Source organism: Corapipo altera, unplaced genomic scaffold (assembly GCF_003945725.1).
Source record: "Corapipo altera isolate COAL_440 unplaced genomic scaffold, ASM394572v1 343, whole genome shotgun sequence".
In the NCBI taxonomy this organism is placed as follows: domain Eukaryota; kingdom Metazoa; phylum Chordata; class Aves; order Passeriformes; family Pipridae; genus Corapipo; species Corapipo altera.
The window spans coordinates 2,657,059-2,668,093 of NW_020884913.1; the positions used below are offsets into that span (position 1 = coordinate 2,657,059).

Here is an 11,035-nt window from a genome sequence, read left to right on the forward strand (position 1 = left end):
TCACTTCTGCTGAAAAGGGAATCTCTAAAACACCTTTATAAAGGTCTAGTTATGGTAGTAATACTCTGCATAATATTAATTTAATGATTTCAGAGAACTTTTCAAAATTTACAGAAGTGTGCTGCTATGGGAGGGCTGATGTTATTATTTACTATTCAAAAACTAAATACTTAGAAAAAACATAGATTCAGACACTATCCCATATTTACAGAAAAAAATACTAGCAAGATTAACCCCAGTCCAAATCCTCTGCTTTGAGCATTAGATGAATTTCCTCCATACAGCCTTTCCCTGCTGAATTTTATATATTTTCCAAGAAAATACCCTTCAAGATTCAGCACTTTATTTTGTCATGTGTGAAGTATCTTAACAGAAAAGCACTTTCGACAAGACTTGAACTCCTCTCCTAAAACTGGAGTTCCTTTCAGAGGGCAAATATATATTTATTGAATGTATTCTGTGAAAGTTCTGAATAGCTAAATCCACTTGTTTAAAAAAAACCCCTAAGATCTAATGTTAAGGTCACTGACCCTGAATGGAAAGAGCCTGCTGGCTCTCAGGCTTTATTGGGAACAAGCAACTTTTTATTAATAAAATTTCAGGTATCTTTGCAAGATCTTATTTGGCCCTGAAAATTGTATCCTACACCGGATTTCTGCAGTATGTTATTTTCCTGGCAAGGAATTGGATTAGGAAGTATAATGCTCCTGAGAACTTGCCTCTTAAAGGAAGACTCTCTTGTCCAGTAACAGCTCGTGCCCTCGGGAGAGACTTCTGCTCTTAACCCATAATCAAAAAGCTGTCAAACAGGTCAGTGAGGTCTTTGCCATGTGTGGTCTCCCCCCTGTACTTGGGTTAAACTAGAGCTTGGATAGTCCTTAGGTCCAGAGCTGGGCTTAGTTGTAGGTAGCAATTTTACATCATTTCAAGGTGAACAAAAAGGTTGAAGAACATAAACCTGCATTTTCTGGAACACAGAACTCTGCAATGTGCCATTTTGTAATTTGTGTGTTGTGTTTTATTTTGCAGATTCTATGGAAAACAGGCATTCTGTAAGTATATGTTTTATGCAATGAAATGTGGTGGCATTGGATTGAGATTACTGTATCTAGTGAGACAGTGTTCAAGTGTTGCTGTGGTTTCATTGTTTATTTGTTGTCCAGGACCTTTACAGGACAGCTAAGGGGCAATCTCTTCGTGTATATTCTTACTTAATTAGCCTTTCAGTCCCACATTTATAGAATGATCAGCTCTAAAACCCCTGGGAGGGACTGGTATTTGGTGGTGCTGGTGCAGGAGGGAGATGGCAAATAACGATCTCCCAGGAATTGGTGTTGAACACCTGCACAGCTCTGGATATGTGCCACAGATATTCCTGCTAGCAGGATGGCACAAGGTTGGCATGGCTGCTGCTTCCTTCAGGTTCCTGATGGACCTGAGGAACTCGAGGTTTGCATGTGAAAACCTGCTGAACTGGTTAATGTGACACTGGGGACAGAGCTGTTGTTCCAGTTCCTGGGTGTTCAGTGCCGGGTGTTCTCCTCGGGATGTGCCTGTTCACACACACATCCTGTGACTGGGATATCCAAAAAAGGCAGGTCCTTCCTAAGGTATGAGGAGTCAAACTAAAGAGGAGTCACCTCAACCTGCAGAAGTCACTGCTGTTCACTATTTATGACTGTTTCCTCCTGGATGTGTTTCTATCCACTGGTACAGCAGGTGGGATGACTCCAAGGGCTGCTGCTAAACTGAGACTGTGTAAGAAATTTTAAAGGCAAACAGTTTTTTATTGCAGAGTACATTGCTGGGTCATGGCTGGATCAGTTGTGCTGCTCTAACCAAGAACTGAGAATAGTACCATCCATATATGGACCATATCAGCTAAAAAGCTTTGGAATTTTGTGAAGGTTCTGTAGGTGGTGAAAAGCTTCATAGTGCTAAGGAGCCAGTAAAAAAATATGGATTTTCTTTAAAAATCCAAGAAATGTCTTGAATGAGCTGTTACTCTGCTCTCAAGAGATCCCAGAAGCAGGGAACTTACATTTCAGGAGTACTTTTATGAATGTTAGAGAAGCTCTCAAATCCAACCTCAGACTATGCAGAACAGGGGTTTTTTTTCTATCATCCACTTTGTGACTTTGGAACTTGTAGTTCAAAAGAAAAAAGGAGAGACCCATAAATAAGAGTCACAATAGCACAGCCTACGTCAGCTTATGGCATCCCTGTGAGTTTTGAAAGGCTCCATCAGCACTCCCATCCCACGGGACACACAAGCAGCCCATTGTATTATTTACAGACACTGGCAGTGCACTGAAGGTCACAGATTGCCTTACAATAAACAGACTCTCATTAAAACAGGCCAGGAGGGTTTATAGTATCATTGTCTTTTTTAGTTTAAAGGTTTGTTTTTATTCTTTGCTCTGGATTTTCTAAAAATACGTTGAGCTGAACCCTCCTCTGGGTTGTACCAGGAATTCCTTGCAGAAGAAAGTTTGTCCCTGTCCAACACAAAGTAAAAAATGGTCAAGAGAGGCTGTGACAGACATCAGTGTAAGCTCAGGGAGGAGGTTTTGTCTTCTTTTTTCCACAGCCTACCTAATTTATAATGGACAAGGGATAAAAGATAGAAGTTTTATGAAGTTTTTTTTTGTTCTCTTTTCCTGTGGTCGAAAGTAAAATCTCTCTCCATGGAACTATAATGGAAAAGTCAGTGAAAATGCACTGGCTACCCTGTAAATAACTTTCATAATTAATTGGGCTATTAAAGTTTGCTAAACCAGACAGTCTATGAGGTAATGGTAGATTCAAGGAAGAAGTGTCAGCTGAGGGCAGTGTTTTCTTTGTGTTTCTTTTATTACTCTCCTGTTAACAGTAGAAAAGTAATAAAACTATTTTGTGAAACTAATCCCATTTTCAGAAATACCCCAAAAGAAAAGTCAGTTTTTTAACACTTCACTTGAGGTTTCCTGGAAGTAGCTTTACTCAGTTCACATCTGAGACATTGTCCCCCCCTTTGCTATACTGTTCATGTACTAACATAGTAACTGTTCCTTTTTTTAACATGTATTAGTGCTTTAAAGTACACAGCTAAAAACCAGAGCCCTGTTCTATTCAAAATATAGCCTGTGGCAAAAAGCAGCACCATGTTGGGTGGAGAGATTAATTTTGTTATAGATTTTCCATCCCCTCTATCTACCTCTCAACACTTTTCAGGCAGCACAGAAGAGGCAGGGAACTACTAATGTGCTTTGTATCATTATTTTCTAGAAGCTATTTTTTTTCTGTAGCTCATTTTCACACAGTGCTTGACTGTGATGTCTCTCAGAGGTTTGGTCCAAATGAGGGTTGTTGATCCTACTCATGAAAAGGAAAATGCTTCTTATAAAGTGATCAAGTGGCTTAAACTTCCTCCCCAGCTGTTCTGCTTCTTGATAGTCAAATTAAGTATTTGGCTCAGAGTTGAAGTTGCTTTTGATGTGCTGCTCCCTTACTTTGTGAGTGAAAGGAGGCCTTCAGGTGGTCAGCTGGCATCTTAATCACATGGAATGCCAGATGGATTCCTTAGTTTAGTGGCCTGTCAAAAAAACTTGTGGAATTTGACACCCCAGCAGAGACGAGTGTTTTCGTAAGAGCTGTTTTCAGAGAGGGGGGGACATGCAGCCTTTTTGTTTCAGTAATGATGGTGGAGGCTCAACATCGGATCCTGATGTCCTTTTCACTCTCTAAAATCAAATAATGTGGATTCCACTGCTCAGATAAAGTCTGTTAACGCTCAGTTCTGCATTGCTCTTCCAGAAGTCACGGGCAAAACACTCTTCTCTGTGGAGTAGGAGGATGTAACAAATCATTTTAATGATTGCCAGCCCTGCTTTTGTGCGTTTGCCCCTACATAGTTTCTGCCAGAATAAATATAATCCAGCAGGGAAATCTAGGAAATTTGCTTCATCTTCACTGAGAGACGATCACAAAATTGAGCTCAGGCCTTTAGTAAACACTGTGTACTGACAGCAAGTGTTGTGTTAGGCATTCAGAGTGTTTGTGTTATGTCAAGAAAGGTTCTAGAAAAGCAACCAGTTTAAGTTTGAATTACTTGAATTGTGTAAAGGCCCAGCTGCAGTACAAGTTGTGACTGACTTGCAGTCCAGAGTACCTTGAACCTGAATGTCTGGGACTTTTAGGTAATTTGGAAAGGAACGTAAAGTTTTATGTTGGGGGTTGCTTCCCTCCATCTCCTCTGTTTCAGAAATTTGTATCTTAAATGCCATCCATAGGAAGTATTTGCAAAAGAAATGAATTACTTAGAGAGGAACTGGGAGGAGGTTTCCTTCCTGAAATCAGAGCTGGCAATCTTTCTAAGTTATTTAATGGTCCCAGTTTCTGAAAACATATTGAAGGAAATATCTTGACAATGAGATAGCCACTTCGCCAAATCCTAATTGGTATTGTGTCAAATTTACCTCAGCAGAACGTTCTGACTTCATACCTCCTCCTCTCCTGCTCCCTCTTAGCTGTGTGTGTGTGTGATTCTGTCCTGGGGGTGCAGGAGGACTGGCAGCCTTGGCCAGGACATTGTGTACTTTTAGCTGCCTGTTTGCTCAGCCTCAGCGTGTGCCCTCTGAGACAGAAACCTGTACAATTTACATCCATTTGGGGCGATTTCTAGGTGTTATTCAGCTACTTTCTCATCTTGCTTGAGTGATCCCAAAAGTAATTTCTCAGTGGTAAAGGAATTCACGTGGCCAGCACAACACAGCCAGTTCTGAAGGAGGAGCTGGCATGTGTTTAACTGTGCACAGTGACATGGCACAGTAGTTTCAGGCAGGAAAGGAAGATGAAGGATGTGTCCATTTAGAATTGAGGGGGGAGATTTCAGGCAGTCAGGATATGAAAAACAAGGTGATACTCTGAAATAAACACTGAATTATAAACCAGGAATTCCTGCCTCTGACTCATGGGGCAAATCCTTTGGGGGTAAGTCCACAAAAGGAATGAGGCGCCTCGGTGCTGACAGACTAAACTATTAGGTTAGAGGCCACCATGTACTCTTAGAAATTTCTTGGAGGAAGACTTGCTTTGGCAACCAATGTCAGGAAAGACTTGACAGTTGTGAATCCCCAGTGGACAGAATTATTTCTGTCATATAATGTGAAAACAATGAAGTTTGGGATCTCTCTCTGCCCATTCCCATTGGCTGGACTGCTTCATCTGCACGCTGCCTGTTGTGGTTCCCAGTGCCAGGTTTCTGTCCCTGCTGTGTGCTGGAGATATCCTCTTCCCAGCAGCCAGGCTCTTGGAGGAACATGGTGTCCCAAAGCTGAACACTGCCTTGCTCCCTGGGAGACACCAGCCTTAGGAAAAAGGTTTTCCTTCTCTTGAGACTGAAGCTGAGGGTCTGATTGTGGCAGCTGAACATCTCCTAGTAAATATGGGATCTGACTTCCAGATGTCTTGAGTGCCAGCAATTCCCCTAAAAATCCAACTTTTAAAAGTAAATACCCACTTGCAGATGTCGGTGATTAACAGCATTGCAGTCTAGCCTGTAATTGTTGACCTAAATCTTCCACTGTCTTATTTCCTTTTATATCTGATGAAGATAATACTAATCTCTCCCCAGGGAACTGTGAATATCTATTAGCTCATTGTGCAGCATTCTAAGGAATATGTTATGGGGCAAGAGGGTAGGGACACATTTATACTCACACCTTGTTTTTTTCTTTTTTGCTCTTGTTGCCAACAGAGAATATCAGGGCATCCTGATGCTACTTAGAACAGTCATCTCAAAGATCAGCTGGGAGAAGAAAACAAGCCAAGATGGAAGATGTTGCAAATGTTTCAAAGGCTCTGCAGCAGTTATTTATGAGTTTGCCAGACTCTTCTTTTCAAAGTTTATTTCCTTAGAGGGAACAATAGAGATGTTCCTAAAGCATTTAATGGAAAAAATTGCGAATAAAAATTCTCATAGGAAAGTGGCTCTAGAAACCACTGACCCAGGTTCTCATTTTTATTTTCTCCTGCTAATGCAATTTTGCCTTTTTTTTTTGCCTCCAATTCATCATTCTCTGAGGAAACAAAATGGGAAGTTACAGCTGAGGAAGCACATTTCTACAGTGCAGTGACTACTGGGATGCCAGTAGGACATAGAAATATCTAAGCTTGCTTTGAACTTGCTACCTTGGTTATCAATGACACTTCTGTGGCAGAGCAGAGCTCAGCACAGCTTGGCCAGCCATGGATGTACTTTCTGATCCTGCAGCTTGTGCTGAACTCCCTGTGCTGCAGCAGCTGGACTGCTACCAGGCTTGGAGCCAGCTCACTTATAGCCCTGGGGATGCTTCACTGCAGGGAGGGCCTGACAGAAGAGAGAGCTCTGGGTGCTCGAAAAACTTGAATAACTGTTGGGAGATTCAGACTTTACCAAGTGCTTCTATCAAGAGGGGCACAAATAGTCTTTATTCTTTGCTAAACTGCTTTTCCCCTTTAAAAGGTCTGGTGCTTGTTGGTTAGTTTGGTGTGATGGTTCTTCAAGAAATGATTGTCCATCACAGTTGTTTTGGATGATTCTATGATAGGTCTTCAGGGAGTGGATATACTGCACCCAGGTCAGTGAGTTTATACCTGAAAATCCTGTTATGTATAATCCTTATTCCTTTGATTTTAGGAGCGATCTGAAGTCATACTTGTGCCCAGTTTCTCCAGTATGGAACTCCATACCTAACCTTTTTCTGTATAGCATGATAAACCACTAACATGGATCCAGTCTGGACTTGGATCTAATCTCTGCAGCCTATGTTTATCTCAGCTGCATTAGTTTAAAAAAAGAACACAAAACAAACCAGAAAAAATGCTGTCCCTAGCCCCATAACCAGCTGGCCTTTGGCACTGCAATTGCTCTCCTTTTCTTACTGCAGATTAAATTACTACAAGATCTGGGCCACAGGTAAGAAGGTTCTCATTTTAATTAGAAAATAGTGAAAGAGAGGCCGTGGATTGTGTATACATACATAGTTACTGTTTTAAGCATTGCATCAAGGGTGCAAAACAACCACAAAACACAAAAGGGTTTTATATCCTCATTCCAAGTGTTTAAATTTTCAAGCTCCAGTTACTGGCTAATATCTCTAATTTATTGTTCCCTGTGCAGATGTTGTTTGTATCACAAGCCTGTCACAACTGACTGACTTCACAGCTCCTTCTGTTGACAAATGTTCCTTCAGCATCCCACAAGTGTCCATGCAAATGCCTTAGTATAAGGAATGTGAAAAGGTATTTTAATAAAGAAAACTCTGGATTGAACCTTGCACTGGATCTTGCACATTCATGTTAGTGACCACTTGCAAAGGAGTGCCTGTGAGGTTTTTTATTAGTGATGAGCCACACAGATCCATGGTATGGATTTGCATATGGAATTGTCATCTCTGCACCAAGTGATTCCAGACATTCAGAGCTAGAGTTCAGCAGCAGGTAAATACACTAAATTGTTTTAAGAATTCAGTGTGGGAGTTCACGTAAGTATTTTACTAAAGTACAAATGTAAAAGCTTCTCCACAAACCCTTCCCAGCCCCTGGCACAGCTCGGGAATGCTCTGGTTTCTGGGAAGTTTCAGAATGTCACTTGGGCATAATGGAGCTGCAGTGGGACAATTCACTGCTCACTTTCAACTTGTCTCTTGTCTGGAATAGTCCTAAATTATTTTAGATTTAGTCTAATACAAGTTGTTTGCCCTACTGAAACATGTGAACTACCCATTTCTCAGAGTGCTGTGTGCTGCTTGAGCCCTTCTGTTTTGTCTTGCGGATAACAAAAGTAATTCAAAATATGGGACATTAGATCAGCAGATGTCTCCAGTGAAGACAAGGTAAATGGGCCCATGAAGTAAACAGCTACGCAAGGAGACCCAAAGTCCTGATATGAGCATGTGCCAAAAAAGCCTTAGTATCCCATGGGAAACATTTGGGAAGTAAGTCTTGAATCTGCTACTGAAACAGACTGAAGCTCAGATTAGAGCTCAAACGGTACGGGATTGAAAACAACCAAACGAAATTCAGATTTCGACGTTGTCACCGAGTTGAGCTCAGCAAATATAAAATTAGGTGTGTTGGTAAATATCTACTTTCTGAGCAGGGCAAAGGGATGGTACATGCCCAGGCCCTTTGTGCCATGCCATGCCTTGTCCTCTGGGATGGGCATCCCCAGGCCCTTTGCCTTGTCCGAGCAATTCCACCAGCAGCACCACGTCCTGCTTCCACCCAGCATATTCAGGGAAAGCCTTACCCACCCCACGGCCTCACTTGGGTAACTTTGGAATATTTCCACTATGACAGAGCTGAGGCTTTAGCAGTGAGACACAGAAATGCTTCAAACAGATTCTTCCTCTTTGCCGCTGTTTGGGGTTTTTTTGTTTTGTTTTTTGTTTGTGTTTTTGGTTTGGTTTGGTTTTGGTTTGTTTATTTTATTTTATTTTATTTTATTTTATTTTATTTTATTTTATTTTATTTATTTTTTCCAGCCGCGTATTTTCTCGCGCAGAGGGTGTCCCTGTGCTCCTTGGGGGGGTGTTTGTGCCGGGCCCGGGGCAGCGCCCTCAGCGCCGCCGCTCCCGCGCTGACCCCTGGTGGCCGCCGGGGGAACGGCGGGTCCCCGGGCCCGGGCGGTGTGTGAGGGGAAGGCCCCGGTGCTGGGATGGCTTCCCGCGCTTTTAATTAATAAATAGACTGAGCCGCTCTTAAAGAAGGTATTAAGCCATTAGAGACCGTCCAAAGGAGGGCAGCGAAGATGGTGGAGGGCCTCGAGGGGCGGCTGAGGGCACTTGGTAAGTTCAGTCTGGAGAAGAGGACACTGAGGGGAGACCTCAGTGCAGTTACAGCTTCCTCGTGAGGGAAGAGGAGGGGCAGGCCCTGAGCCTGTGGAGACAGGGACAGGACCCCAGGGAATGGCTGGAGCTGTGTCAGGGCAGGGTCAGGTTGGATCTCAGGCAAAGGTTCTTCCCCCAGAGGTGGTTGGGCACTGACCAGGCTCCCCAGGGCAGTGGGCACAGCACCAAGGCTGCCAGAGCTCAGGGAGCATTTGGATGAACCTCTCAGGCACAGGGTGTGACTCTTGGGGATGGTCTTGTGAAGGGTTAAGAGTTAGACTTGATGATCCTTGTGGGTCCCTTCCAGCTCAGCACATTCTGTGATTCTGTGAAGAGTTTCCTAAATGCAGTGTAAACCTCCCAGCCATGGTTCCTTCCCCTCTTCCGTAGGTTAGTGTATTGTTTGTAAATGCTGAGGCACTACTTTGAGCAGAGTAAATATCCTGTTCATCGGTGGGTGATAAACCTCACGGTTTATTTACTTTTCTGGGGTGTTATGTGCTTGTTCCACCTGCTGCTTTATGAGATTGGTTCTGTTCAGGTTCTTTATGCTGCAATTCATCCCTAAGCTTGTCTTGCATCATGAGCCCACAGCTTCTGGGGGCAGGGAAGAGAAGAGGACAAGGAACAAGGAAAGGAGAGGACAGGAACAGGGAAAAGAAACAAAGTTTGAGAAAAACAAAGCTATCACATGTAAAACAACACCCCCTCAGTTAAACTAGAAATCAAACTGAAAGTAATAAAGTATCAGTACAGATTTAAAAAGCTAGCACATTTTGTTATTTAGAATGTCAAGGCCTTTCTAAGTAGGCTGGTGAAAGCAAAATAAGCATCACTTTTGCTGTTATTTGGGAGGTAATAAGCAAGTTGTCACGTCTAAAGAATCACAAAGAACGGGGCTTTATTGCCTTCATACTTTGAAATGCTCCACTCTAAATCACAAGTCCTCCCATTAGAGAGACTTGCTTAATGTAGCTTGCATGGGAAGCTTCAGCTAAATGTGAGCATTTGTATTTATACAGGTAATTTATTTTCTCACCAGCCACAGACATGCTGAGTGGAAGGGCTGAAAAATTCTCACCATTACAGGCAATAATCACTGTAGTTAAATTTTAAATTTAATAGCAAAAGAAATCACAGTTTCCTCGGGGAGGGAGTCACCTGCAAAGTCTGATGGCAGAGAAACAGAATAACAGCATGAAGCTGAAATGAAAGATTTAGCACAAAGCAGCAGAAGCCAAGGCAGCCACTGCAAAGGCACTCTGGCTCTGCCCCATCAATCTGGATCTGCAGGAGTGCTGGACTGTGTGTGAACTTCTAACGGCGTGTTAGAGATGGACCTCACACACTTCTGACCACACTCCCAAGGCCAAGAGGAATTCAGATCCAACAGGTATTGTTTGAGGAGAAATCCCACAACTAAACTGTTACTTACGGTAAAGATGGAATCTGCCTCTGAAATGGATAGAGTAGTAATATATTTCTGTGTAATTCTGAAAGCATGAGAGTGGTAGATGAAATAAGGTCCTCTTTTTGAGCAATGAAAATGTGACAATTTTTCACTGAACGAAAACCAGAAGTGACCAGTGTGACAGTTCATCTTCCTCTGGTTACTGCCCTGATTTTCCTGTAGTTGTCTTTTTGTTTTAATGTTTTACTCGGGAGATAAAAGGAGATCCTAAAATGAAGGCTTATTCCAGTGAAGGAAAAAAATGAAAATAAGATGAAATGAAAGACAGAGAGGAGTGAGCAGAGCTGGGGGTGAGAAATCCTCCAGGCTGTGGAAGGTTTGGGTAGAAACAACCCATCAGTCTGGTCACCTTAACAGCTCCACACTTCACGGTGTTGGTGATGCTCTGGGGAATGTGCTGGGACAGAATCAGCGCTGTGGAGGTGATATGTCACAAACATTCCTGTGTTTATAGTAAGCCCTGTGACCACTAGGAGAAGCAGAAAATATACCTGTTAACCAAAAGCCCTGTTGCAGGTAAGGGCACCATCGATCCAAGAAGACAAAGGGTTCGTTTTTGGTGCTGTTGGTGTGTCAGTTCTGTGTGGGGACATGGAGTCAGGAGGCACTGAGGAGCCTGTGATACACAGACTGAGATACTGGCACTGGGAATGTGTGCTTCAAAAGGAAACATCCCATTACACTGGTAATGTGTGGAAACATCCCATTACAC

The 11,035-nt window shown here is 42.7% G+C and overlaps 1 protein-coding gene and 1 long non-coding RNA gene across 9 annotated transcripts in view; both read left to right on the forward strand.

Annotated features, from left to right (window-relative positions):
* The window catches only part of PECAM1 (platelet and endothelial cell adhesion molecule 1), a 32,117-nt gene extending 24,824 nt beyond the window's left edge, over positions 1-7,293 (forward strand). For 5 of the 8 annotated variants that reach the window (XM_027654332.1, XM_027654333.1, XM_027654336.1 and 2 more), the window contains 2 exons: positions 1,030-1,052; positions 5,738-7,293. In XM_027654332.1, coding sequence (XP_027510133.1) covers positions 1,030-1,052; positions 5,738-5,767 — 53 coding nt within the window. In that variant the 3' untranslated portion in view covers positions 5,768-7,293. Of the gene's footprint in view, positions 1-602; positions 811-1,029; positions 1,053-5,737 lie in introns of all 8 variants that reach the window. The other 3 variants (XM_027654329.1, XM_027654331.1, XM_027654330.1) reach the window with 1 other exon arrangement.
* A 1,313-nt stretch (positions 7,294-8,606) lies between these two features.
* LOC113952355 overlaps positions 8,607-11,035 on the forward strand; it is a 3,556-nt gene continuing 1,127 nt past the window's right edge. The window contains exons 1-2 of the long non-coding RNA XR_003529517.1: positions 8,607-8,810; positions 9,978-10,245. This is a non-coding gene — a long non-coding RNA (uncharacterized LOC113952355). The remainder of the gene's footprint in view (positions 8,811-9,977; positions 10,246-11,035) is intronic.